Genomic DNA, 26,198 nt, shown 5'->3' on the forward strand with positions numbered 1-26,198 from the left:
TCTCTGTTCTCTCTCTCCTCTCCTCTCTCTCCTCTCTCTCCTCTCCTCTCTCTCTGTTCTCTCTCTCTCTCTCCTCTCTCTCTGTTCTGTTCTCTCTCTCTCTCTCTCCTCTCTCTCTCTGTTCTCTCTCTCCTCCCTCTCTCTCTCTCGTTCTCTCTCTCTCCTGTTCTCTCTCTCTCTCCTCTCTCTCTGTTCTCTCTCTCTCTCCTCTCTCTCTGTTCTGTTCTCTCTCTCTGTTCTCTCTCTGTTCTCTCTCTGTTCTCTCTCTGTTCTCTCTCTGTTCTCTCTCTGTTCTCTCTCTGTTCTCTCTCTGTTCTCTCTCTGTTCTCTCTCTGTTCTCTCTCTGTTCTCTCTCTGTTCTCTCTCTGTTCTCTCTCTGTTCTCTCTCTGTTCTCTCTCTGTTCTCTCTCTCCTCTCTCTCTCTCCTCTCTCTCTCTCCTCTCTCTCTGTTCTCTCTCTCTCTCCTCTCTCTCTGTTCTGTTCTCCTCTCTCTCTCTCTCCTCTCTCTCTCTTTCTCTCTCTCCTCTCTCTCTCTCCGTTCTCTCTCTCTCTGTTCTCTCTCTCTCTCTCTGTTCTCTCTCTCTCTCTGTTCTCTCTCTCTCTGTTCTCTCTCTCTCTCTGTTCTCTCTCTCTCTCTGTTCTCTCTCTCTCTCTGTTCTCTCTCTCTCTCTCTGTCCTCTCTCTCTCTCTGTCCTCTCTCTCTCTCTGTCCTCTCTCTCTCTCTCTCTGTCCTCTCTCTCTCTCTCTGTCCTCTCTCTCTCTCTCTCTCTCTGTCCTCTCTCTCTCTCTCTCTCTCTGTCCTCTCTCTCTCTCTCTCTCTGTCCTCTCTCTCTCTCTCTCTCTCTGTCCTCTCTCTCTCTCTCTCTCTCTCTGTCCTCTCTCTCTCTCTCTCTCTCTCTCTCTGTCCTCTCTCTCTCTCTCTCTCTGTCCTCTCTCTCTCTCTCTCTCTCTGTCCTCCTCTCTCTCTCTCTCTCTCTGTCCTCTCTCTCTCTCTCTCTCTCTGTCCTCTCTCTCTCTCTCTCTCTCTGTCCTCTCTCTCTCTCTCTCTCTCTGTCCTCTCTCTCTCTCTCTCTCTCTCTCTCTCTCCTCCTCCCCCTTTCTCTGTCCTCTCTCTCTCTCACTGTCCCCCTCTCTCTCTCTGTCTCTCCCCCTCTCTCACTCTGCCTCCCCTCTCTCTCTCTGTCTCTCCCTCTCCCTCTCTCTCTCTCTCTCTCTCTCTCTCTCTCTCTCTCTCTTTCCCCCCCCCCCCCCCCCCCCCTTTCTCTCACTCTCTCTCTGGCACAGATGAGATTGAGAACCAGGTTACTCCCCATATGGGATTTTTGGGTATTTTATATTTCTTTTAGTGGTAGGCACCTGTAGCCTGCTCTGCCAACCACTCTGCAATTAGACAGCAAGGGATAGCAGAGAGGGAGGCCATTCAACCCATAGTACCTGTGCTGGCGCTTGAAGGGGCTGTACACTTAGTCCCAATCCCCTCGCTGTCTGCCAAAGCTCTGCACCATTTCTTTCCCTCCTCACCTCCTTATCAAATCGCCTTTTGAAAATTATTCACAGAATTTTAATCAAGATGAGAGTCGAGGGGGTTGGGGGAAAGGCAGGAAGATGGAATTGAGGATTATCAGATCCACCATGATCTCCGGTCTCAATATAAGCTGTAGGTCAATTAATGCTCTTTCTTTCTTACTATCTCTCCCTTTCCCCGTCTCCCTCTGTCTCTGTTTATGTTTATCTCTCTCTCTGGCTCTCTCAGAATCTCTCCCCATCTCCCTCTGTCCCTCTCTGTCTTCTTCTGTCTCTCCCTGTCTCTGTCTTTCTTTTTCTCTCCCGCTTTTTCATCTCTCGCATTCTCTCTCCCTTGCTCTTTCTGTCTCTGTCTCTCTCTCTCTCTGTCTTTCACTTTCTCATTTTCTCAGTCTCCCTCTTCTTTATCTCTCACTCTCATGCTCTCTCTTTTTCTATCTCTCGCTCTCTATCTGCCTCTATCTCTCTCCTGGTCTACAGGAATAGTGCCAGAAGACTGGAGGATAGCAAGTGTTGTCCCCTTGTTCAAGAAGGGGAGTAGGGACAACCCTAAGTAATTATAGACCAGTGACCCTTGCTTGATTATAAATCCTATCTCTCATAACCTTTTCCAACACTTTACCCATAACCATCTAGAAAGGAATAAGTTGATTGGGGATAGTCAACACAGTTTTGTGAAGGGTGGGTCATGCCTCACAAACCTTATTGAGTTCTTTGAGCTGGTGACCAAACAGGTGGATGAGGGTAAAGCGGTTGATGTGGTGTGTATGGATTTCAGTAAGGCATTTGATAAGGTTCCCCATGGTAGGCTTTTGCACAAAATACAGAGGCATGGGATTGAGGGTGATTTAGCGGTTTGGGTCAGAAGTTGGCTAGTTGAAAGAAGACAGAGGGTGGTGGTTGATGGAAATGTTCATCCTGGAGCTCAGTTACTAGTGATGTACTGCAAGGATCTGTTTTGGGGCCACTGCTGTTTGTCATTTTTATAAATGATCTGGATGAGGGCGAAGAAGGACGGGTTAGTAAATTTGCAGATGACACTAAGGTCAATAGAGGTTGTGGATAGTGATGAAGGATGTTGCAGGTTACAGAGGGACATAGATAAGCTGCAGAGCTGGGCTGAGAGGTGGCAAATGGAGTTTAATGCAGAAAAGTGTGAGGTGATTCACTTTGGAAGGAGCAACAGGAATGCAGAGTACTGGCTAACGGTAAGATTCTTGGTAGTGTCGAAGAGCAGAGAGATCTCTGTGTCCATACACACAGATCCTTGAAAGTTGCCACCCACATTGATAGGGTTGTTAAGAAGGCATACGGTGTGTTAGCTTTTAATGGTAAAGGGATTGAGTTTCAGAACCGTGAGATCATGCTGCAGCTGTACAAAGCTCTGGTGCGGCCGCACTTGGAGCCTTGCGTACAGTTCTGGTCACCGCCTTATAGGAAGGATGGGGAAGCTTTGGAAAGGGTTCAGAGAATATTTACTAGTATGTTGTCTGGTACGGCGGGAAGGTCTTATGAGGAAAGGCTGAGGGACTTGAAGCTGTTTTCATTAGAAGAAGGTTGTGTGGTAACTTAATAGAGACATACAAGATAATCAGAGGATTAGATAGGGTGGACAGGGAGAGCCTTTTTCTTCGGATGGTGATGGCTAGCACAAGAGGACAGAGCTTTAAATTGAGGGGTGATAGAGATAGGACAGATGTCAGAGGTAGTTTCTTAGAGTTGTAGGAGTGTGGAACACACTGCCTGCAACAGTAGTAGACAGTCGCTTTAAGGCTATTTAAATGGTCATTGGATAGACATACGGATGATAATGGAATAGTGTCGGATAGCTGGGCTTCAGATTGGTTCCACAGATCGGTGCAACATCAAGGGCCGAAGGGCCTTTACTGTACTGTAATGTTCTATGTCTGCCTGTCTCTCTCTCTCTCACCCTCTCTGTGTCTCACTCTCTCTTCCTGTCTCTCTTTTTCTTTCTCACTTTTTCTCACTCCCCCTTCTTTATCTCTCACTGTCATGCTCTCTCTCTCTCTCTCGTAACAAGTTGAAGTCCTGGTTTTGAGATATGGCTGGAAGATTCCTGCCCCCATTCCTGTGTAGTACCAAGGGGGTGCCGCACTGTCAGAGATACAGCCATTCAGATGATCACATCATCCTGGTGCTATCTCACTCGGTTAATGTCATGGGGGCAGTGTTACAATGGTAACGTCTCTGGCCCAGAAGTCCGGACTAATATGTCTTGGGAAGGGAAACGAGAGTTCAAATCCCACCATGGCAGTTAGTAACATCTGAATTCACTAAAAAGTTAGTCTGATTGTAATTCCTGTCAATTGTAAAAACCCCATCTGGTTCACTAATGTCCTTCAGGGAAGGAAACTGCCATCCTTACCTGGTCTGGCCTACATGTGACTCCAGACCCACAGCCATGTGGTTGACTCTGAAATGCCCCCTGGAGCAATTAGGGATGGACAGTAATAGCTAGCCCAGCCAGTGACGCCCATGTCCCAGAAATGAATTAAATAAAAGCGATGTGGAAGCTTGGCAGCTCGGGTTGAAATGTTACAGCCAGGCACTTCATTGGTTGAACAAAGCACTTCAGGACACCCTGAAGTTACCAAAGGTGCTATCTAAATGTACTGTCTTTACCCCAAATGTAGCATTACACCAAAGCCTTCAGTATTGCCCGACCCTTCCCTGACCACCCCGCCCAGAAATTGTAGGGTCATCGAATATCTGTGATTGGATATTGTGTTCCGAGTAGGAGCTGAGCGTGTGTGGAAATATCCGATAGGATCGGCAGGAATGGTATTTACTTGTTGATGGACTTTGCAGTTGATTTAATGTTTGAAAGGGAAAGGCCAGTGTGACTGACTGGTGCGGTGAGACCGAAGGAGGCTGTCAGATAATCCGATGGCATTAAGGTCAAGGGTCACGAAGGGATGTTGATTTGTGGGCTGCTTGAAATGTAGACCCCTCTCCTTTCATTCCAACCCTCCCAGTTCGGTAGTTAGACAACCTGCTGACCCACTGATTATGGGAAGGGTCTTCAGAATATAGGCCATACCCTTGTTCCTGTGTCATGGTGTAGCCTAACTCAAGTCAGAAACCGTAATCAGCGAGTAACAGGCAGACTGAGTCTGTTCTCTCGCTGTGTACTTTGTGATGGCCATTTATGAATGAATGTCTTCCTGAAGACTCCCTCACCTGGCTTGGGTTAGGAATGGTGGCTCAGTGGTTAGCACTGTTGCCTCACAGCGCCTGGGACCCGGCTTCAATTCCAGCCTCGGGCGACTGTGTGGAGTTTGTACGTTCTTTGTGTCTGCGTGAGTTTCCTCTGGGTGCTCCGGTTTCCTCCCACGGTCCAAAGATGTGCGGGTTAGGGTGAATTGGCCATGCTACGTACACAGTTACAAGGAGACGTCAAGGTGAATTGGCTGTAGTCAAATGTGGTGCTGGAAAAGCTCAGCCGGTCAGGCAGCATCCAAGGAACAGGAGAATCGATGTTTCAAGCATAAACTCTTCATTAGGAATGAGCTCATTCCTAATGAAGGGCTTACGCCCGAAATGTCGATTCTTCTGCTCCTCGGATGCTGCCTGACCGGCTGTGCTTTTCCAGCACCACACTTTTTGACTCTGATCTCAGCATCTGCAGCCCTCACTTTGTCCTCCAGATTGGCTTTGGGTGTCCAGGGATGTGCAGGTTAGGGTGAATTGGCCATGCTAAATTGCCCATAGTGTTCAGGGGTGTGTAGGTGAAGTGCATTAGTCAGGGGTAAATATAGGTTAATAGGGGAAGGGAATGGGTCTCAGTGGGTTACTGTTCAGACGATTGGTATGGACTTGTTGGGCCGAAGGGCCTGTTTCCACACTGTAGGGATTCTATTCTTATGAATCAGCTCACTGAGCCAACTTCACAACCAGCGTTCCCAACCCCCCGGTTCATTCTCCCAGTGCTGGCTGCTCACTTTCTGACGAGTCTCAAGCTGTTCCTGGCCAATCCCCTAAGCATCCAAATCCCAACCCTTTTCCCAGAAAAAGAAAACACTTCTCCGCAGCTGGAATTGGAGCCCGTGACTCATCGGGACTGAAGCGTTTGATGGGAGTGTTGATTAGAGCGTGTTCGAACCGATGTGTCGCTGCAGCAGCATACGGCTGTGAATTGCTGCTTGTGATTTGTCTGGCTTGTGCAAAGCAAATTTCAACGCGTTTCTTTATTCCAATATTGATATCAGATGACATCTTAACGTGTGTGCAAACTGACAAGATTACTGGTATGTTGCTGTGTGTGCAAGGTCAGTGTGATTTATATCAATAAAAAAACATTGAGGACAATGTGGTCCTTCCCTGAAACTTGGGAATCAGATTGTGTGTGTGTGTGTGTGTGTGTGTGTGTGTGTGTGTATCTGTGTGCACACACATGTGCATGTTACAGATGGATGCTGGGCACTGGACTGTTTACAGTCTGTATCAGTTCACCTGCATAAAGAGACCTGATGTTTAGTTCCTAAACTTACTAATGACACAAAGATAGATCTGAGAGTTTGCTGTGAAGGGGATATTAACAGTCTGCAGAGGGATGTAAATGGTTAAGTGAGTTTGGTAGTTGGAGTACAATGTGGGCATGTCTACTTTGGCAGGAAGATGAGAAAAACAGAATATAATTCAAATGGAGCTGGGTTGCAGAACTCTTGAGGTACAGGGGTATCTGGGTGTCGTGGTCCATGGGCCACAGAAATTAATTTGCAGATGCTGCAAATGATTCTGAAGACAAACAAACAGGATATGGGCTTCAAAACACACCCTGGCAGATGGTGGAATTTGAATTCAATTCCAAATAAAATCTGGAGCAGAGAGCTGCCCTAATTGTGATTACTGTCAATGGGCGTATAAAATAAACCCATCCAGTTCACTAATGTCCTTTAGGGAAGGAAATCTGCCATCCTTACCTGGTCTGGCCTACACGTGACTCCAGACCCACACCAATGTAGGTGATTCTTAACTGCCCTCTGGGTAATTAGGGATGGACAATAAATGCTGGCCCAGCCAGCGAGACGCATACTCCATGAATCGTAAACAAAATTTAGATCCTGGGTTCCTGGGGATCAGGAATGCAACGTCATATTTTACCATTCACTTTGTGGCACCTTCTTATTATCTCTCTCTCTCTCTCTCTCTCTCTCTCTCTCTCTCTCTCTCTCTCTCTCTCTCTCTCTGCAGTGAATGGATCCGTGAGGGAAGAGCCACTGAACAGGAAGACTGCTGAGCAAGTTGGCCAACTCATTCAGAAAATGGCCAGCCAGTCAGGACTGGACATCATCCGTATTCGCAAACCTTATCACACCGACAATCCAAGCATCCAGAGTCAGTGGACCCCGTTCACTAACAAACCCAGTGTCCTGAACATGCACGACTTTGAACAGGTTAAAGGAAGGTCTGAGGACAAACTCTGAAGCAAAGTCAAGGACTTAACCAGTATTGGGTGAATGGACTGAGCAAAATAAACTGATTGTTTTCTATTTAAATAAAACTAAACTGGCCAGCACATGGAGTGGTCAAGAATTGAGTTGCAAATAACTTGAGGCAGGAGGAGTGTGTATGCCTCAAACTGTGGGCATGGAAATCCGATACAGTCTCAATTAAAACAATGAACACACTGCCAGCAACAGCAGTAGACTCGCCAACTTTAAGGGCATTTAAATAGTCATTAGATAAACATGTGGACGAAAATGCAATAGTGTAGGTTAGATGGGCTTGAGTTAGTTCCACAAGTCAGCACAACATCGAGGGCTGAAGGGCCTGTACTGTGCTGTAATGTTCTAATGAACTGCGGATGGTGGAAATCTGAAACAAAAACAAATTGCTGGAGAAGTTCAGCAGGTCTGGCAACATCTGTGGAGAGAGGAGCAATTAATGTTTCGAGGGCTCTCTTAAAAAGGGTCACGAGATGTGAAACACTAACTCTGCTTTCTTTTGACAGATGATACTAAATAAATGAATTGTCCTGGAGCCTGGCTGTGACTGAGAACAGATAGCCTCTGTCTCTCAGCCCCACAGGGTCAGGTGTGGCTGAGCTAGAAGCAGGTCAGGGAATGGATACGGGCCACTACTCCACACTGCAGGATGTGGTTGGTTCTGTGATGCTGCATGCAGTCAAATAGCTCTCCATGTGATTAGGGCTCACATCAGAATTGGCTGTTTGTCCGGGATATCCAGTGTTAAGGGTTGGTGCAGTTGAAAAGGACTATTCTCAGCAACATACAGGAGGCCCTGGATGTAATGGTAATATCACTGGGCCAGGTGAATGTATCTGGGGATGTGGGTTCAAACCCCGGTATGGCAGATGGTGAAATTCAACTCAAGTAAAAATCTGGAATGAAAAACTTTGTCGAATAATAACCTGTCGATTGTCATAAAAACCCATCCAGTTCACCAATGACCATGAAAATATCTCTGATTTGTTGGAGTGCAGAAGGAGGCCATTCAGCCCCTCATAATGCCTGAATTAACGCATTAGCTTGGACCAATCAGTTTTGCCCCCTTCTCAATATCCTGGCAGTATTTCTATCCAAGTAATCATCCATTGTCCCTCTTGAATGTCTCGGTTGAACCAGCCTGCACCATATTTCCAGACCCACCTACCCGTTGTGTCTCGCTTTGCTGTTGCTGATCATTTCCAATCTATGGTCCTCTGGTACTTGTTCCTTTTACAAGTAGGAACAGTTTCTCTGTGGTTCCACGGCCCAATCGGTTCAAGATTTTGCAAAGCTCCATCAGATTTCCTCTCAGCTCCCTTTTCTCAGTCCTCCCTTCATCAGCCGGTCCGCATCACTGCGGTTTCTCATCCCTGGAGGGTGGGAAACATTTAAGTGTGGCAATGTGTCCACAGCAATGTGGTTGACTCATAACCAGGCGGATATCTTTCAGTAAAACCTTCCAAACCCACAGCATCTAGAAGGACAAGAGCAGCAGATACATGGGAACATCACCCCACTGCAAGTTCCCCTCCACTCACCATCCTGATTTGGGAATATATCACCGTTCCTTCACTGTCACTGGGTCAAAACCATAAGGCCGTATGACATAGGAGCTGAAATTAGGCCATTTGGCCCATCAGCTCTGCTCCACCATTCAATCATGGCTGATAGGTTTTTCATTCCCATTTTTCCCCATAACCTTTGAGCCGCTTGACAATCAAGAACTTATCTATCTCTGTTTTAAATATGCTCATGGCCTGGCCTCCACAGCGTTCTGTGGTAATGAATTCCAGCAATTCCCCACTCTCTGGCTGAAGAAGTTTCTCCTTATCTCCATCTAAAGGGTCTTCCCTTTACTCTAAGGCAGTGCCCTTGGGTCCTAGTCTCTCCGACCAATGGAAACATCTTCCCAGCATCCACTCTGTCCAGACCGGTCAATAACCGGAACTCGCTCCGAGGAGCACAGCAGCACAGTCCCTACACCCCAATAACTGTGACAGTGTGAGGAGGCAGCTCGCCACCACCTCACCCAAGGCAAATGGGGACAGGCAAGAAAAGTCAGCCAAGGCAATGACACACACGCTCCGGCAAGGAACTTGCAAGAATAATAAATTGCATTGGGATTTGGGCCGAGAGATTGGAACATCTGTCAGTAGTTCCCCATCCTCACCCAAACTCACCCCCTCCTCGCCCATCCCAACCCCAACCTCACCCCACCATTCACCCCCATTCTCACCCTCACCCCATCTTCACCCACACCCTCGCACGCCCTTCACCCCTTCTGTTCCTGCGAGTGCTCAGTTTCCTGGTGAGCCTCAGTGTGTTTGCCCTCTCCGTGTGGAGTGACTGGTCTAATCCCTCAGATTCTGGGGCAGACGTGAGGATAGAGACAACACCTGGCCCATGGTTAGTTATAAAACTCTTTCACGGAGGTGTGCACCTCACCTCCAGGGCCAGCATTTATTCCCCACTGTCTCCACCCCTACACTGCCCCAGAGGAAAGTTAAGGGTCAACCACATTGCTGTGGGTGTGTAGGTCAGAACAGGTAAGGACATCGGATTTTCCTCCCTGAAGGACATAACTGAACCAGATGGATTTTTTGTAAGTGGTTACAGTAGGTGCAGCTTTTAAAGTCCAGATTTTAGTTGAGCTTATGTTTCACCATCTGCCATGGTGGGATTTGAACCTGCATCCCCAGAATATTCTGATGGAGTCGCCTGGACTTGAAACGTTAACACTGCTTTCTTCCCACAGTTGCTGCCAGAGATGCTGAGTTCCTCCAGCAGTTTGTGTGTGTGTTTCTTACTAATGCTGACAGTAAGTCATTCCAATGAGACTGGTTTCCAATGAGACCACGTTGGATTATCAATCTCATATTTCTGCTGCTAATGAGGCAGTGATTTTATTAAAGACAGGAGACTGCAGATGCTGGAAATCTGAGACGGGCATCAAGAATGCTGGAGAAATTCAGCAGGTCTGGCAGCATCTGTAGAGAGCAAAATAAAGTTAATATTTCAAGTCTGATATAATTTTTCTTCAGCACTGTATTCTCCAAGATCTTTCCAACGTTGACTTTAACATGGCCTGGCCTTTATCTAGTTGACTGATACAGGGGAGATCCCGTGATTACTTATCAGGGAGGGTAGGCTGTAGTTTGGGAAGTGTGTGTCAAGCTCTAGTTTCTCAGTTGGACTGTGGATCATTGGAGAGGCTCCAGTACATCCCTCACAAATCACGGGTGGCACGGTGGCTCAGTGGTTAGCACCGCAGCCTCACAGTGCCAGGGACCCAGATTTGATTCCAGCCTTGGGCGACTGTGTGGAGTTTGCACATTCTCCCCGTGTCTGTGTGGGTTTCCCCCGGATGCTCCGGTTTCCTCCAGCAGTCCAGAGATGTGTAGGTTAGGGTGGATTGGCAATGCTAAATTACCCGTAGTGTGCAGAGATGTGCAGGCTAGGTGTGTTAGCCATGGGAAATGCAGGGATAGGGTGGGACGGTGGGTCTGTATGGGATGCTCTTTGGAGGGTTGGTGCGGACTCAATGGGTCAAATGGCGTGCTTCTATGCTGTAAGGATTCTATGATTTGTGAATGTAGACAGGATTTGCTTAGTGCCTTTTACACTTTATGGGCAGCACAGTTGGTCATTGGTTAGCACTGCTGCCTCACAGCGCCAGGGATCCAGGTTTGATTCCAGCCTCGGGCGACTGTCTGTGTGGAGTTTGCACATTCTCCCAGCGTCTGCGTGGGTTTCCTCCCGCAATCCAAAGATGTGCAGATTAGGGTGAATTGGCTGTACTAAACTAACCATACTATTCAGGGATGTGTAGGTAGGTGCATTAGTCAGGGGTAAATGTCATATAATAGGGGAATAGGTCTGGGTGGGTTACTCTTTGGAAGGTTGGTGTGGACTTGTTGGGCCGAATGGCCAGTTTCCACACTGTAGGGATTCTATAAACCAAAGTGCTTTACAGATTTGAGCGTGCTTTTGAAGGGGGATACTGCACTATTTGTGCACAGCAAGATCCAACAAACAACTGACCCAGCTCCCCCTTTTTCCTCTTGTCGGGGGGGATGGGGGTGGAATCTAGAATGAAGGGTCACTGTTTAAAAGTAAGGGGTCACCCCATTTGAAAGAGCAAGGGTTTTTCTGTCAGAGGATTGTGATTTTTCGGATCTCACTCTCTCAAAGGCTGGAGGAAGCCGCCTTGAATATTCGTCTGGCAGTGGTGGATGGGTGTTTGCTGAGCCAGTGGGTGTGAGGTGGTCAGGGATGGACGGTCAAGGATACAACCAGATCAGCCCATGACATCATTAAATGGTGAAGCAGGCTTGAGGGGCTGAATGGCCTCCTGCTGGTCCCAACTCCTATGTTTGAATGCATCTGTTTGGACGTTGGTTAGGGATTAAACATTGACCAGGATCCTGAAAAGAAACCCCTGTTTGGAATGTGCCATGGAATCTGTAATGGCCACTCAGGACTACAGGCTGGCTATTATATGAAACGTGCCACCCTCCCCTGACAGCAGGTGGTATGGTGCACTCAAGTGGGACTTGAACATCCAATCAGCGAGCTCAGAGGTAAGGGCACTACCCCCTCAGCCACAGATCCCAACAATGGATCTGCTGGATACCCGGTCATGTCATTTCCAGCAGCGAGCCCAGGATGGTACAGGTGTTCCCTGCTGTCTGAAAGTAGAGCGTTCCTGTGAAACCTTTCATCACCTGAAATGACATAAAACAAAGAAGCAATGACCACACTGTTTTTGCTTTTTGCCTTTCTTCATAAAAGCTAAAATCCTCATCGGATTTCTTTCGGTTAGTGGAAGCAGGTGCTAATGTAGGTCTTTCGTAAAAGCGCAGTGGTGTAAAGTGAACTTTCGAAAAGCGAGGGATACCTGTAATCAGGTTCAGGAGCTTAGTGGTCTATCATGGCGAGGTAATGATGTGATGGTTAGGTCGGTGCACTAGCAATCCTAATCCCCGTGACAGAGCCCCGAGTGCAGGAGTCCAAATCCCACCACAGCAGACAAGAATCTGGAGTGGAGAGCTGACTGATTGTATGTAACAACAACAGCAGTTCATGAAAGTCACTCACAACCATCCTCTCAAGGGCAAGCAGGGATTGGTTAGAAATGCTATCCTAGCATCTCCACAAGGACTCTTGCCAATCTTTACAGATGCACCATGGAAAACACCCTAACTGGGTACATGGCAGCGTGGTTTAGCAACTGCTCATCCCAAGCCCGTAAGAAACTACAGCCCAGTCCATCACACGACGCAGCCTTCCATCCACTGACTCCGTCTACACTTCCCATTGCCTTGGGAAGGCAGCCAATGTCATCAGAGACCCCTCTCACCCCGGTTACCCGCTGTTTCATTGGGCAGAAGATATAAAAGTTTGAATCCACGTACAAACAGTTTCAGGAATGGCTTCTTCCCCACTGTTATCAGGCTTTTGAACAGACCTCTCAGATGTTAATGTTGATCTCTCTGTCTCTGTACCTCCTCTGTGGCTTTAAAACTGTATTCTGCATTTTGTTCTGCTACCTTTTGGTACAATCTGCCTGTAGAGCACACAAAACAACACTTTTCACTGTATCTCGGTACATGGGACAACAGTAAATCAAATCAAATCAAACAGTGCCAACATGAGGAAAACAAACTCAGAGTTACTAGACGTTACACACTTGGAGCATCTTGAACTGGTTGCCATACCCTTATAGCTTTCTGTTGAAAACACTGTGATCTATCTCTAAACCCAAGTAACTTCACAGGAAGCAGTTCACTGAGGAGAAGGCTTGTTTTCCTGTTTGTGCTGACCCACATTGTTGATGTTACCTTGAGATCAATGCAAAAGTCAGGAAGGCTAATCAAAGGTCCAATTTATCAGATGTCATGTGTATTAAAACTCACCGAGGGCTAGGCTGAGGGAGACTAATAGAAAGACATACTGGACCAGGGGAGGTGGCAAAGACTTGTATGGAGTATAAACACAAGCATTGACCTGTTGGGCTGAAGGGCCTGTGTCTCTGCTGTAAATTCAACATAACTGCATAAAGATCAAAGCATTATTGGAGCCTCAAGCTCACTCCAAGCTTTGAAAAAAATTGATCACCTGTAATTCGGGGCCACCAATTTTTGCAGTTTCACTTAGTTTTGAGAGGTTTCCCACGTCATTTTTAATGTAGAGACACAATGGAGATATCTCTTGGTATTGTTTTCCCAATTCTCCCTTTCTGTTGTTCTATAAGTTGCTGTTAAGTGGGACCATCAGCTCCTCGGTGGGGGGGGGTGAGGGTGTTATTGATCTCATTGGCCTGGAGCTTCCCATGGCTTTCATTTGGTGATCCAGCCCGTGGCACCATCAACCACAACTACAACTCTGAGACGTTTCACTCATTCATTTCAGTGTGAAATGTTTCAGAATCTTTCACTTCTAAACCATGGGAAATAAATCACGTTGTTGCGTAATTTCCAGGTGGCGCCAGAAGAATGCAATTGTTTTTCTTCTTCTTGCTAAAGGGAGAATAAGATGTTCTGGAGGAAGGTGGTGTCCCTGTTGTCACCTTTAAGAATGTCTGGGACAGGCAAAATGGTGCATGCTGGACATTATGGACTGTTATGACACGGGGTAAACCCCTCTGCTCATTTAAACCAACCACACAGAAAAGATTCACCACCTGCCGTGATCTGTTAAAATTTGAGAGGCAAAGAACGGTGGGTGGCACAGTGGTTAGCACTGCTGCCTTGCAGCGCCAGAGACCTGGGTTCAATTCCCACCTCAGGCAACTGTCTGTGTGGAGTTTGCACATTGTCCCTGTGTCTGCGTGGGTTTCCTCCCACAATCCAAAGATGTGCAGGTGAATTGGCCATGCTCAATTGCCTGTAGTGTTAGGTGAATAGGGGAATGGATCTGGGTTGGTTACGCTTTGGCGGGTCAGTGTGGACTTGTTGGGCCAAAGGGCCTGTTTCCACACTGTAAGTAATCTAATCTAAACTATCCCAAAAGTCACGGTTTAAAGTAAAAATTAACAACTTGATCTTTTTAAAGTCTAACAGAGAATAATTAACTATTGACAAAACCTTTCTCTAAATTGATCTTTTACCTTCCCCTCTACAATACTGATATGACAAAAAATCCCAATTACGATTTACAAAGATATATAATCACGTTTCAAAACCGGTCAGCTTGCCAAGTGTCCTCTGTAGATTTTCCTGTCTTTTCTTCTTCTTAGGGATTCGGCTTCACAGGTTGTTAATAGATAAAGGTACCTTTAAGAGAGCTGTTCTGAGGGCAGCCTGTATTTGTTGATGGTTTGGCAGTTCTCTTTGCCCCTCTAGGTAACTGTTCAAAATGTCCCGTTTTATATCCCAAAACATCAGATCGTTTCAATGGTTTTAATATTGTCAAAGTACTAAATTTAAACTTGATTGGAGTTTGGTATTTTGGGGCATAATTTAAACTGATTGTCTGAATTTGAATTTTTTTTTGTCTCGTAGCAACACAGGTACTGTTAACTTTTGACTAAATGTTACATTTTAAATTTTCCAGCACTCTCTGTGCTTCTCGAAGTCCTTGCTAGCTTTTCAACTCTCTTAAAGTTACAGTCGCCCTTACACCTTCCTAACATGAGCATTCACAACCTGGCTGCGTTCCATCCCCAATATCCTGCTGTGGGGGTGGAAGTGCAGGATCAGTCAACAAAGACTTTAAGATAGTAGACATTACAGTGGAGGTGAAAATGTTTAAAGGCATAGTTTCATTTTTGCTCATGTCCCATTCATGCTTATCCTCCTCAGGAGGAGGCAATCTCAGGAAACTATTACGTGTTGAAGTCATAGGATCCCTACAGTGTGGAAGCAGGCCATTCAGCCCACTGAGTCCACATCAACCCTCCAAAGACACTATCACTGTAACCTTGCATTTCCCATGGCCAATCCACCCTGACCTGCACATCTTTAGACTGTGGGAGGAAACGGAGCACCCAGAGGAAACCCCACACAGACACGGGGAGAATGTGCAAACTCCACACAGACAGTTGCCTGAGGCTGGATCGAATCCGGGTCCCAGGCGCTGTGAGGCAGCAGTGCTAACCACTGAGCCACTGCATTAAACCCTGTTGTAGTCACTGTTGTAAATCCTTTCGCATATACTCTTTCACTGACAAAGTCAGCATTTGTCGGCCATTCCTAATAAGTTGCTAGATCACACAGGACCGTAAAGCTAGGAGCAGAAGCGGGCCATTCAGCCCATCATGTCTGCTCCACCATTCAATGAGATCGTGGCTGATCTGATCATCCTCAACTCCACTTTCCTGCCTTTTCCCCATAACCCTTGATTTCCTTCCGAAAATCTTGCACGTAATTAGTGACCCGTATTAATGAAATGAAATGAAATAGGACACGGATTAATGAAATAATTAATGACAGCCTTAACAGCCCGCAGATTCACTCCCCTTTGAGAGAAGAAATTCCTCATCACTGTCTTCAATGGGTGACCCCTTATTCTGAGATGATGCCCTTCTGGTCCCAGACTCTCCCAAATGGGGAAGCAACCCTTTCCATATCTCCCCTGTCAAATCCCCCAGGAATCTTGTCAGTTTCAATAAAGTCATGTTTCATTCTTCAAGATTCCAGTGTGTACCGGATCAACCCACACTGAAGACAGTTAAGAGTCATCCACATTGCTGTGGGTCTGGAGTCACGTGTAGGCCAGACCAGGTAAGGATGGCAGATTCCTTCTCGAGAGGACATGAGTGAACCAGATGGGTTTTCAGTAACAATCCGTGGTAATTTCATGATTGTCATGACTCAGACCAGCTTTTGATTCCAGATATTTTAAAACTATTGCTTATCAATTTTACCAGGGGCTGTGGGGATAAAGGCACCGCAGCACGAGCAAATTTAACAGCCAGATGCACACATCCAACAAATGTGAATGTAATAAGCAGCGAACCATTTTTTAATTTGGTACTGATTCATAGTCACTTGCTAAAATCAGGCAAAATTAATCCAGAACTCTGTTGCCTAGTTGCCTGGGAAACCTCTTAGACCTGTTGGAAAGGCAAGTGTTTTTAATGTCTCACCCAAAAACAATCTTCCTCTGTTTAAATTATGAGAAGCATTGGAGTGTTCCTTCCCAGGTTACACCACTCAGCGCAGCATCACTGCTTCAGTCTTTTTGTTGTAGAGTTTGAAAAACAATGGTTTGTGTTAGCTTGCGAGAATGGGTCGGTCTCACAGTCTGATCCCTGTGCCTTTGCAACATTTGCATTAACTGTGAGGTCAGGCCAGGCATCTTTGGAGAGCAGGGCCTGCCAAATCTTTATTTGATATCATGGGACCTGTAAAGTGGAAATGTAAATGAATCAACCGTAAGTCAAATTGACCAGAAACTTTCATAAAATTGTCCTCATTTTCAGATGAAAGGATTCACGTTGTTTTTGATTAATGGTTCAAGACCAGTGACCCCTGTTCAGAAGTGGACCTGAAAGGTTAGCTCTGTTTCTCTCTCCACAGATGCTGCCAGACCTGTTGAGTTTCTCCAGCACTTTCTGTTGCTGTTTTGGATTTCCAGCATTCGCACCTCTTCGTTTCCCATTTTGTTTCAGTCTTAAACGATGTTATTTTAAAACACAGGCTTCCCTGATCAGTTCCACTGCTTCCAAGCTCTGGGAAATGCCCAAGCACAGCTCACAGTATTCAGCTGGGTCCAGTATAACGGACATGGGCATTGGAGATACCCAGTTGCTTCATGAGGGGATAGAAGAGGTTTAGAGTCATAGAGTCATCAAAATGTACAGCACAGAAACAGACTCTTCGGTCCAACTCATCCATACCGACCAGATACCCTAAATTAACCTAGTCCCATTTGCCAGCACTTGGCCCATATCCCTCAAAACCCTTCCTATTCATGTCCCCATCCAGATGCCTTTTAAATGCTGTCATTGTACCAGCCTCCACCACTTCCTCTGACAGCTCATTCCATACACGTACCACCCTCTGTGTGAAAATGTTGCCCCTAAGGTCCCTTTTATATCTCTCCCCTCTCACCCTAAACCTATGCCCTCTAGTTCTGGAATCCCCGACTCCAGGGAAAAGACTTTGTCTATTTATCCTATCCATGCACCTCATAATTTTGTAAACCTTTATAAGGTGACCCCTCAGCCTCTGACACTCCAGGATGTTCCCAGCCTGTTCAGCCTGCGTCTGCGTGGGTTCAGCCAGTTCAGCCTCTCCTTGTAGCTCAGATCCTCCAACCCTGGCAACATCCTTGTAAATCTTTTCTGAACCCTTTCAAGTTTCACAACATCTTTCCGATAGGAAGGAGACCAGAATTGCATGCAATATTCCAACAGTGGCCTAACCAATGTCCTGTACAGCCGCAACATGACCTCCCAACTCCTGTACTCAATACTCTGACCAGCAAAGGAAAGCATACCAAACGCCTTCTTCACTATCCTATCTACCTGCGACTCCACTTTCAAGGAGCTATGAATCTGCACTCCAAGGTCTCTTTGTTCAGCAACACTTCCTCTGGCCTTACCATTAAGTGTATAGGTCCTGCTAAGATTTGCTTTCCCAAAATGCAGCACCTCGCATTTATCTGAATTAAACTCCATCTGCCACTTCTCAGCCCATTGGCCCATCTGGTCAAGATCCTGTTGTAATCTGAGGTAACCCTCTTTGCTGTCCACTACACCTCCAATTTTGGTGTCATCTGCAAACTTACTAACTGTACCTCTTATGCTCACATCCAAATCATTTATGTAAATGATGTTCCACAGTTGTGAGGTCAAAGAGGGCTGTGTACAGAGGTTGGTTTCCCCGGATTTACAGCAACCACTTGGCTTGTTTCTGTAATTCTGGGAAAATATTTCTAACCCAGAGCTGGCCGGGGTAGAGTGGATGAAATCATCGATCTGTTTGAATGCTACACAGTATTGACCTGGTCTTGCACATTGTGATATGTCTGGGATAGTTGGGAGTAGAAGGTGGGTCTCCTTGCATTGAGGTATGGATGCCACCACTGTTTATTTCACCAATAGGTTTCAAGGCCATTTTAACCACTAAGTTGTGACCAAAGGTCCAATAAGCTGTTGACAAGGGTAGGATATATTTTGAAAATTGGGTTCAGCATAAATATGTATTAACTGCCCTAATTCCCCTCTGCCCCCCCCCCCCCCCCCCCCCCCCCCACCATCCCACCCTCACCCACCACCACCACCACGGGAACTGAAGATGTTTGCGGCTTCTGGGATTTAGGTGAGATCGAGATATTACTCCAGACCTTTAGCCTGAATAATGGGGTTACTTCATTTGGTCACTGGAATGAAATAAAACAATTAATTCTGCAGATAAAGCCAATTAATCCTGTGACGGTTCTATCACTTTAACCAGATTATTTTGTCCTTGCTGTGGCAGTCACAAGATGCTGCAGTGCAGAAAGGTTCCAAGCTTCAGCAGATGATTCCTGACTGGCTTTCTCTCTGAAATCTCTTTGTTGTTCCATCCTGCCTGTAAGAATCTGTGCTTCAATTTACCTTTTTGCCAAGGGGTGTGTTTGTGGGGTGTCACAGGAATTGGAACAGTTATTTTATTAAGTTGCTGAATCAGGTTGGTTCCGTTTTCCAATAGTTACATTATTCTAAATTCTGTTTCCTTTCGTTTGTGTTTCAACTGTAGTGTTTAAATAAATTCTGTTTTGAGTAAATCCGAGTAGTTTGACCAGCTGCATCACACCCTGAATATCCACTCACATCTACCTTTCAAATAAGAGAAAGTTAGGGTCTAGGCTACCTTTTTAAAATATTCTGAGTGGGTCTGGCCTGGTCCATATCAATCACTATCAAAGCAAATGTGAAGTTACTGAACTGAAAATGATCAGAACGACATGTCCTTAAACCAAACCCAAATTTCAATGTGTTTGACCCTGACCATTTATCAGCCATTATTTATTCTGTCTCATCTCTAAAGGTGTCAGTGAAGCCTCTGTTGATGCAGAACTGTCTTATCTTTTCATGTGTGTTTTCTGATTATTGCACCGCACTTCAGAGCTTTTGACCTTCAACTAATGGGTTGTTAAAAGCTTGATTTATAACGAAATGTCAGTATCTGCTGCGATTTTATTTCACATTCTGTTCTCTTTCCCTCAGGACGTTTGCAGCCTCCTGTACCTGGTTGGTTTCTGAGTGAGCTGAGGGATTGGCTAGGAGTCACGTTGATGTTGTTTTTCACTCCGATGTCAAGGCAATGACACTGGAGAAAGCAAGGCCGTAAAGTATTTGTGAGTTGACTCTTCAGTTTGGTTTCCACCAGGGCCACTCAGCTGGTTGCAGCCTTGGTCCACACATGGCCGAGAGAGCTGAACTCCAGAGGTGAGGTGACAGTGACCCCGATGGGAACCAATGGGAGTCAGTAGGAGCACTCACCACTAGTTGGAGACATACCTGGCAGAAAGGAGGATGGTTTTGGTTGCATCCAAATGCAGTAAGCCCTGGACAAGTTCCAGGTTTAGATTGGCAAGTGGAACGTAACATTCATGTCACACAAATGCCAAAAAAATGACCATTTCCAACAGCTTTGTCATTACTGAAACCCCTACTATTCACATCCTGGGGGGTTACCATTGACCAGGAATTGAAATGGGCTTGCCACATAAACACAGTGGCTGCAAGAGCAGGTCAAAGACTAGGAATCTTGCAGGAAGTAACTCACCTCTTAATCCCCAAAGACTGCACTATCTACAAGGCACAAGTCAAGAGCATGATGGAATACTCCCCACTTGCCCGGATCAGTGCGGTTCCAACGTCACTCAAGATGCTGGACACCATCCAGGACAAAGCCGGTCACTCATCTACCACCTTCAGCATTCACTCCCTTCACCATCGGCAGCAATGTGTCCCATCCACACAATGTCTTGCAGAAATTCATCAAGTCTCCTTCAATAGCAATTTCCAAACCCAAGGCCACTTCCATCCAGAAGGACAAGGGCAGCAGATACATGGAACCTGCAAGTTCCCCTCCAAGCCACTCACCATCCTGACTTGGAAATATATATCTCTTCCTTCAGTGTCACTCAGTCAAAATCCTGGAACCTAGCTCCCTTGCAGCACGGCAACATGGCTGCCATATCCCAATACCATGGCAGATCAGGAAGACAGCTGTCCATCACCTTCTCCAGGACAAATAGAGGCGTGAGCAATAAATTCTGCTCCAGCCACCAACACGCACATCGCAGGAATACATTCAACCACCTGATGAAGGAGCAGTGCACCGAAAGCTAGCGCTCCCAAATAACCCTGTTGGACTATAACCTGTGAGATTTTTAACTTTGTCCTCCCCAGTCCAACACCGGGATCTCCAAATCATTAAAAAAATTCACACATGCACTTGCAAACCTTACTTTGTCAGAGTCAGAACAGAAATATTGGATCTTTACAAATAGAAAACCACAGGACTTCAGAAACATTTGGAACTGTAATTAATTTTAAATTTGCTGTGGTGAATGAAGCAACAAAGTCTGCCGGACTGCAGTGTGGTGCAACATAAAGTAAACTGTTTCTAGCAGACTTGTTTTATGGAATATTGAAGAAAAATGCTTTCTGTAGTAACAATGAGATATGTTTAATATCCCACACACACAGCAAGAACAGACAGTTCAGGTTTAGCATCTAACTGAAACGATGGTGGCTCCTGATTGCAGGGTTCCCACAGCAGCCACCATGGAGATGGTTTAGTGATTAGATTAGATTACCTACAGTATGGAAACAGGCCCTTCGGCCCAACAAATCCATACCAACCCTCTGAAGAGTAACCCACCCAGATCCATTTCCCCCTGACTAATGCACCTAACACTACGGGCAATTTAGCATTGCCAATTCCCGCCTCAGGCGACTAACTGTGTGGAGTTTGCACGTTCTCCCCGTGTCTGCGTGGGTTTCCTCCGGGTGCTCCGGTTTCCTCCCACAGTCCAAAGATGTGCAGGTCAGGTGAATTGGCCATGCTAAATTGCCCGTAGTGTTAGGTAAGGGGTAAATGTAGGGGTATGGATGGGTTGCGCTTTGGCGGGGCGGTGTGGACTTGTTGGGCTGAAGGGCCTGTTTCCACACTGTAAGTAATCTAATCTAATTCACCTGACCTGCACACCTTTGGACACGGGGAGACTGTGCAAACTCCACACAGACAGTCGCCCAAGGCTGGAATCGAACCCAGGTCCCTGGTGCTATGAGGCAGCCACGCTAACCACTGTGCCACCATGAAACAGAGCCTCAGGTGATCGAATTCTGCATGAACCAAAACATGTTATTGAATTCGAGAGGGTTCAGAAGAGACTTACCAGGATGTTGCTAGGTGTGGAGGGTTTGAGTTATAAGGAGAGGCTGGATAGCTGGAATGTTTTTCACTGGAGTTTAGGAGGTTGAGGGGTGACCTTACAAAGGTTTATAAAATCATGAGGGGAATAGGGAGAATTAATGGGAAGTGTCTCTTCCCAATGATGGGGGATTTCAAGACTAGAGGGACACATTTTTAAGGTGAGAGGAGGGAGATTTAAAAAAGACACGAGGGGCAACGTTTTTACACACAGGGTGGTTTACGTGTGGAATGAACTTCCTGAGGAAGTGGTGGATGTGGGCAACGTTACACCATTTAAATGACTCCTAGGTAAGTGAATGAATAGGAAAGATTTGGAGGGATATGGACTAGGAGCAGGCAGGTGGGACTAGTTTAGTTTGGGATTATGGTCAGCATTGACTGGTTGGACCGAACGGTCTGTTTCTGTGCTGTATGACTCTGCGACTGTGACTCACTGGTGGGTCATTGGAAATATCTTAAAGAGGAAGGCAACTTGTCAAAATCTACAACCTAGGAAACTGGAATGGATAGGTCATGGGAGAATGTAAGCTTTTGGGATGGAGTGAGGATATTGAAGAAATTGAAGCTGATGGTAGGTATCAGTATGACCCATGTTACAGCAGGCTGTAGCTGGTTTGTGGAAGCAACAAAATTATTTTTCTTATTGTTTAGGGAGGGAGTGAGGATAGGACGTGAGGGATACATGGGAGTTGGTTACAGACGCACTAGTGTCTAAGGGCTGGCAGTGGTGTTGTGATCATGTCATCAACCTGGCAGTCTAAGGCCCCATGATATTATGGGGATGTGAGTTCAAGTCCCAACTTATAGTTCAAATTGAATGGCTTTTGTAAAAAAAATCAGCTACAAAGTGTTGGCCTAATTGTAACCATTGTTGTAAAAACCCATCTGGTTCACCAATGCCCTTTAGGGAAGGAAACTGCCATCTTTACCTGGTCTGGCCTACATGTGACTCCAGACCAACAATTATGTGGTTGATTGCTAACTGTCCTCTGGGCAATAAATATTGGCCTTGCCAATGATGCCCAGATCCCGTGGATGACTGAAATAAAAATCTCCCCAGGTCAGTCACTCCTTATTGAGATAAAAAAAGGATGTGAGAGACATTGAACTGTTTTGAAGCAATAGAGATTGAATGAACTGAATGTTTTTTACCTCCTGAACAGAGCCATTTGCTCTTTGTGGCACAGTGGTAGCATCCCTAGATCTGAGTTCAAATCCCATCTGCTCCAGAGGTGGGTAATACCATCTCTGAACAGGTTGATTAGAAAGTCCCTACCTCTTGGCTCCTACTGGGGGTCGATATTATCAGGGCAGGACCCCAGGAAACTACCCAAACAGACAGCTGTCCAACATTTATTCACACAGAGGCCTTTACTGTATATGGACTGCAAAATGTTCCTTGTTTGGTTTGTGAGGCTTTGGGAAGAGCACATCACAGAGATGCTGCATTTACATTGTCCTGTACACACAACCACATAATGTCAGCAGACTTCTGCCTGATAAGACCCAGTGATCTGGTGATGATCAATCTAGTATAGCTCAGGAACCCCACTCTGGACAGACAGTCCCTGCCGCATTTGCTGCAGGTCAGTGCACTGGGAAACTGAGGCATTCCCTACCTTCTTCATCCCCAAGGCCTCTTCTAGGCCTGAGCTGAGCTTTCGGTTTCTCTTTGCATCTTCCAACTACACCACAGATAGTCAGAGATCACAACCAGCGCCCAGTTGTCAGTGTTAATGTCTGCCATCCCTCAGTGGAGGTGTGGACAATGAGGAGCTGCTCAGTGGTTAGCACTGCTACTTCACAGCATCCGCAACCCAGCTTCGATTCCAGCCTCAGGCGACTGTCTGTGTGGAGCTTGCACATTCTCCCTGTGTCTGTGTGGGTTTCCTCCCACAGTTGGGAATGTTTTAAGATATTTTTGTTTGTTTAAATCAGGTATTTACTTCCTGTTATTCCAAATGGTTGGGCAGGGGGTGAGGGCATGGGGTATTAATGGGAACTCAGGGTGGCACAGTGGCTCAGTGGTTAACACTGCTGCCTCACAGCGCCAGTTCGATTCCCACCTCGGGTGACTGTCTGTGTGGAGCTTGCACATTCTCCCTGTGTCTGTGTCCTCCCACAGTCCAAAGATGTGCAGGTTAGGTGAATTGGTCGTGGGGAAATGCAACGTTACAGGGATAGCAAGGTGGGCCTGGGTGGGTTGCTCTTTACAGGGTCAGCACGGACCTGATGGGCTGAATTGCCTGCTTCCACACTAGAGATTCTAGTCGATGAAATAGGAATGAGTCCATTCAGCCCCGCTCTACCATTCAATATGTTCATCTGACACTGTTCACACCCAATGTCCTATCCTTGCCCCATAATCCTTGATTCCCTGACTGAAAAATGTATCCAGCAGCCAGTGGCCAATTGACTGTATATAAGTTCGGTGGATGTGGGGGTGTTGGGAGGAGCTGAGCCATAAGCAGAAAATCCTAGTAACTCTCAGCAGATCGGTCAGTCTGTATAGAATTCCATGTTTCACTGTAAGGAGAGAGAAGTGGGGATAGAATGTTGGCTTTTGTCTCAAAGAGAATTGGAATACCTGACTTCCAAAGTGAGGCTTGATTTGTAGCAGAGTTGTAGTTAGGCATGGCCTGGAATTGTTGGAGCTCAGAGCTCAGGAGAGACACACTGTCCTGGGAGCACTGAGTCTTAAAGATGATGCCCGCTTATTTTATTTCCTTGAGTTGAGAAGCTTGAGGGATGATGAATGGACTTGATTGGGATGACTAAGATGTTTCTCAGGTGTTAGGGCAAGTGCAGATCAAATCCGATCCAATTAGGGCCATTCTCTCAGACCTTCCCTGTAGTTTCACAAGCGTCCCTTTTTATGTGTCTCTCCGACTGAGGATTGAATTCTCCCCTCTCTCAGATCCTCCTGTTTCCATTGGACAAGTGAAGCCGCAGGGCGAATAATCATGAGCAAAATGATGAATGTTTTGTTTTGCAAGAAGATTGCTGACTCCTCATGTAAACTGCAATTGCTGTCCAGTTTGGGACATTCAATCATTCAATCCCTACAGTGTGGAAGCAGGCCATTTGGCCCATTGAGTCCACACCAACCCTCCGAAGAGCATCCCACCCAATCCCTGTATTTCCCCATGACCACTCGACCCTAACCTGCACATCCCTGGATACTCCGCGCAATTTAGCATTTAGCATGGCCAAACCACCCTAACCTGCACATCTTTGGACTGTGGGAGGAAACCGGAGGAAACCCACGCAGACACGGGGAGAATGTGCAAACTCCACACAGTCAGTCACCTGAGGATGGAATTGAACTTGGTGCTGTGAGGCAACAGTGTTAACCACTGAGCCATTGTGTCACTCCTGGTTGAATTGGTTGAAACACAATTAGTGAAAGTAAACAGGTGGCACAATTGCACAGTGGTTAGCACTGCTGCCTCACACCGCCAGAGACCTGGGTTCAATTCCTACCTCTGGCGACTGTCTGTGTGGAGTTTGCACATTCTCTGCGTGGGTTTCCTCCGGGTGCTCCGGTTTCCTCCCACAGTCCAAAATGTGCAGGTTAGGAGATTTGGTCATGCTAAATTGCCTGCAGTGTTAGGTGAAGGAGTAAATGTCTGGGTGGGTTGCTCTTCGGAGGGTTGGTGTGGACTTGTTGAGCCGAAGGGTCTGTTTCCACACTGTACGGAATCTAATCTAAACAGCTCAGTTGTTATTGCTTTGGTTGTCATTGGTTGGAAACAGTCTCACCCCATGGAAGTGAAACTGGATAGGGAATGGGAGGGACTGAAATGGCACAAACAACCTTTGTGGGCGGCACGGTGGCACAGTGGTTAGCACTGCTGCCTCACAGCGCCAGAGACCCGGGTTCAATTCCCGCCTCAGGCGACTGACTGTGTGGAGTTTGCACGTTCTCCCCGTGTCTGCGTGGGTTTCCTCCGGGTGCTCCGGTTTCCTCCCACAATCCAAAAGATGTGCAGGGTCAGGTGAATTGGCCGTACTAAATTGCCCGTAGTGTTAGATAAGGGGTAAATGTAGGGGTATGGGTGGGTTTCGCTTCGGCGGGTCGGTGTGGACTTGTTGGGCCGAAGGGCCTGTTTCCACACTGTAATCTAATCTAATCTAATCCCCTTCCCCCATGTCCCCCCCTTAACATTAATGTCTCTGTTCATTTCAGGAACTCGGAGAAGCATATCAAGCTTCATCTGTTTGGGTTGGATCAGCCTCACAGACTCACATCTATATTCTGCCAACATTTGTTTCACTGTCAATGCTGTCCATGATGTGATCATGATCGGGTAATCTGTTTCTTTGATGTTGGAGGACAAGATATTGACCTGGGAATAACACCCCCAACCTTTGACACAGTGCCATGTAAGCTTCCTCATCCACCTGAACGGGTCTCAACCTAACATTTTTTAAATTGTGGGATGTGGGTGTGGCTGTTTGGGCCCAGCAATTATTGCTCATCCCTAGTTGCCCCTTGAGAAGGTGGGGGTGAGCTGCCTTCTTGAACCGCTGTGCGGTGGGTTGACCCACAGTGCGCTTAGGCAGGGAATCCCAAATTTCACCTGATAGATTGCATCTCTGCCAGTGCAGAGCTCTGTCAGTACTGAGGGAGAGCTGGTTTGAGGTGACAGTGCGATCAGCTGAGCCCCAGCAGACATCTTAGTGCAATGGAGGAGCCCATTTAAAAATTAATCTTAGTTGTTGATTGAGCTGCAATATTACAAACAAAACATCAAGCTCAGCAAAGACAGTCACAGAGTCAGGACAGGTCTCACTGCTTAAAATGACTTTGTTGCAACGTTCT

At 46.5% G+C, this 26,198-nt stretch overlaps 1 protein-coding gene across 1 annotated transcript in view; it reads left to right on the forward strand.

The window, feature by feature from the left end:
- The window catches only part of mrpl43 (mitochondrial ribosomal protein L43), a 27,677-nt gene extending 20,614 nt beyond the window's left edge, over positions 1-7,063 (forward strand). The window contains exon 3 of the mRNA XM_043713069.2: positions 6,739-7,063. Coding sequence (XP_043569004.2) covers positions 6,739-6,971 — 233 coding nt within the window. The 3' untranslated portion in view covers positions 6,972-7,063. The remainder of the gene's footprint in view (positions 1-6,738) is intronic.
- The last annotated feature ends 19,135 nt before the right edge of the window (positions 7,064-26,198 follow it).

The sequence above is a fragment of the Chiloscyllium plagiosum genome, unplaced genomic scaffold (genome assembly GCF_037043375.1).
Source record: "Chiloscyllium plagiosum isolate Xiang-an unplaced genomic scaffold, Cpla_swu_hap1 HiC_scaffold_22, whole genome shotgun sequence".
Taxonomy (NCBI): Eukaryota; Metazoa; Chordata; class Chondrichthyes; order Orectolobiformes; family Hemiscylliidae; genus Chiloscyllium; species Chiloscyllium plagiosum.